We start from the raw sequence: 2,289 nt of genomic DNA, 5'->3' as shown, positions 1-2,289 counted from the left end.
TCTATGGGCTTCTGAGGGGTGCACAGGGGGTACATTTCTGTGCCTCTTGGAGGTTGTAATCACTGACTTCGTTTCCTCAGGACCCTGAGTGAGCCTCGGCAGGCGGAGATCCGGAAAGAGTGCCTCCGACTCTGGGGGGTAAGTGTCTCTCCAGTCCGTTGTTGCTCCAGGGAAGGGAGCTGTGGTGAATGAGAGTGACTGTCAGTCTGTCACCAGAGTCTTCCCCCATCCAAAATGTCTGCTGCCCTCACATCATTCCGGAGGTGGACATCTCAGCACTGTTGGGAGTTACCTCCTTGGCCTCTGGGTCAGAAAGGACTGGGGGTGGGAGGGGTGGTGGATAGGCTTCATTTGCAGCTGGTGGCCCTGTGGAAGCAACATTGACCACAAAGAGCCCCAGAGAAAGGGTAAGTGGCCTTTGGGATGAGCTATCACAGGGTCTGAAAAGGAGCAGTGACTGAATTATCCACCTCCATCCCCCTCATTCTGCCTCCTTTGTTATGTGCCATTCCGCCCCATGAACATGTAAGTACACAGTCTGAATCTATCCCTTCACTTGCTACACTCAAACACGGCCTTGGTCAAAATGACATTTGAACATCAAAGCTCTTTGCTGTCTCATTTCAGATTCCAGACCAGGCTCGAGTTGCTCCTTCCTTCTCAGACCCGAAATCTAAGTTCTTTGAACTCATCCAGGTATGTCTGTATCTGGTGAAAATAAAAAGCTCTGTAGGCCTGTCTAGATATGGATGGTACCATTGAGGCCCTCAGATGTGTGGCCTCCAGGGGGCTTGTGCAAGTGCTGCTCCCAGGCTCTGAGGGGCTGGGCTGAGGCTGTCATGGGGGGAAGCTTTGTTTTAGGGTGCTGGGTTTCCCAAGAGCACATCGAGCCAACTGAAGAGTAGTCTTGAGATGTGTTTGCTCAGCATTACTGCCACAAAAGGGTAGTGCTGGCTATCTCACCCTGGAAAGTTCAGGGTCCTGTGGGATTTGCCTTCCAAGGAGACATGGAGTGTAGGATATCTTAGTCAGAGGGTGAAGGGAGCTGCCAGAGAAGCCCCCAGCAGGTCTGGCCTAATTCCAGCTTCCTTGTCATGTTTCTGGTGAGATGGTCCTCAGGGTGCTTTTGCCCTGTTTTTTTTCTACTACCTAACCTCCAGCTTTCACCAGGGCCTCATTTGACTCTGGCCTAGATCACGGGCAAATGTACTGGTTTTGTAGGGGTCTGGGACTGGAGACTGAGATTCAAGATGGCCTCCAAAGAATAGCATGTGTACATTTTTCTGAATGGGGTGGAGAGATCACTTAACTGTTTTAAACTGACTGCTGGAGAAGCCTTGCCTTCAGTTTTATTGAAGGGGTCACTTTTATGTTCTGGTGACATTTTCTTACAGCTCCGGCAAATCAGTCTGTATGTAAGGATTTGGTACTCTTCCCTTTCCCAGCCTCTCCTAATAGGTCCTACAGGAACACTCCAAGTAGATGGCAATAGAGCCCATTTGGTGCATGGTTAGGTAAAGAAGGGATGTAGGGGAACATGTTTCAGAGAGCTAGTGCTTCGTGTCCCTTCCCTCTCCCAACCTTCCTCTCCCACCTCCATACAGGCACTCAGTGTGTGTTTTCTCTGACCCATGACTGCAGGGCACAGACATTGATATCTTCAGCTACAAGCCCACACTGCTCACCGCTAAAACCCTGGAAAAGATCCGCCCTGTGTTCGATTACCGCTGCATGGTGTCTGGCAGCGAGCAGAAGTTCCTCATCGGCCTTGGGGTAAGTCTGCCCCTGGCTTCCTACCCAGCATGGGATGGCGGTACTGCCCTTGACTGTGGCAGTCTGGACAGCTGCCTTCCACACTCAGTCATGTTCTCTTGGCACTGAGAACTGGGGCTTTGACCCTAGTGAAGGTATTTCTTGAAACTTCCTTTCTTCTTCTGAGTTTACCAAGTGTCCTTCATTCATTCTTTCATTTATTCATGTATTTTGTTTCTTCAATTCTGTGCATTGCTGAGGTCAACACTCCACTTTTCTTGTGACATGGAGCTTTCCAGGCTAACAGACTGGTCAGCGGGCTGATCTGGCTTGAGCCCAACACTACCACCCTATGCCATCCACAGTCTTGCAGAAATACCCCCTGTACTTACCCTGAGCCTCCTGGAATCTAAAATAAGATAAGGGAAAGCCTTGGCAAGGTCTCTGTCTTAATAGGGTTAAAACAATTGCTTTTTCAACTCTGGCGTGTCTTTCTGTATCATTTGCTCTCTTCTTCCTCATTTACTTCTTCTGTGT

The 2,289-nt window shown here is 49.7% G+C and overlaps 1 protein-coding gene across 1 annotated transcript; it reads left to right on the top strand.

Moving 5' to 3' along the window:
- Positions 1–80: 80 nt before the first annotated feature.
- Positions 81–2,070, top strand: LOC103257796 (cap-specific mRNA (nucleoside-2'-O-)-methyltransferase 1-like; the record flags this gene model as incomplete). Its single annotated transcript, XM_008055500.1, has 3 exons — positions 81–138; positions 628–696; positions 1,642–2,070. Coding segments are annotated over 3 exons (367 nt in total), but the record flags the coding sequence as incomplete, so codon positions are not given.
- Between the last annotated feature and the right edge of the window lie 219 nt (positions 2,071–2,289).

Source organism: Carlito syrichta, unplaced genomic scaffold (assembly GCF_000164805.1).
Source record: "Carlito syrichta isolate Samal-C Ts95f unplaced genomic scaffold, Tarsius_syrichta-2.0.1 Scaffold81554, whole genome shotgun sequence".
Taxonomy (NCBI): Eukaryota; Metazoa; Chordata; class Mammalia; order Primates; family Tarsiidae; genus Carlito; species Carlito syrichta.
Note: the sequence above shows the minus strand (reverse complement) of the source record. Positions and strands in the feature narration are given on the sequence as shown.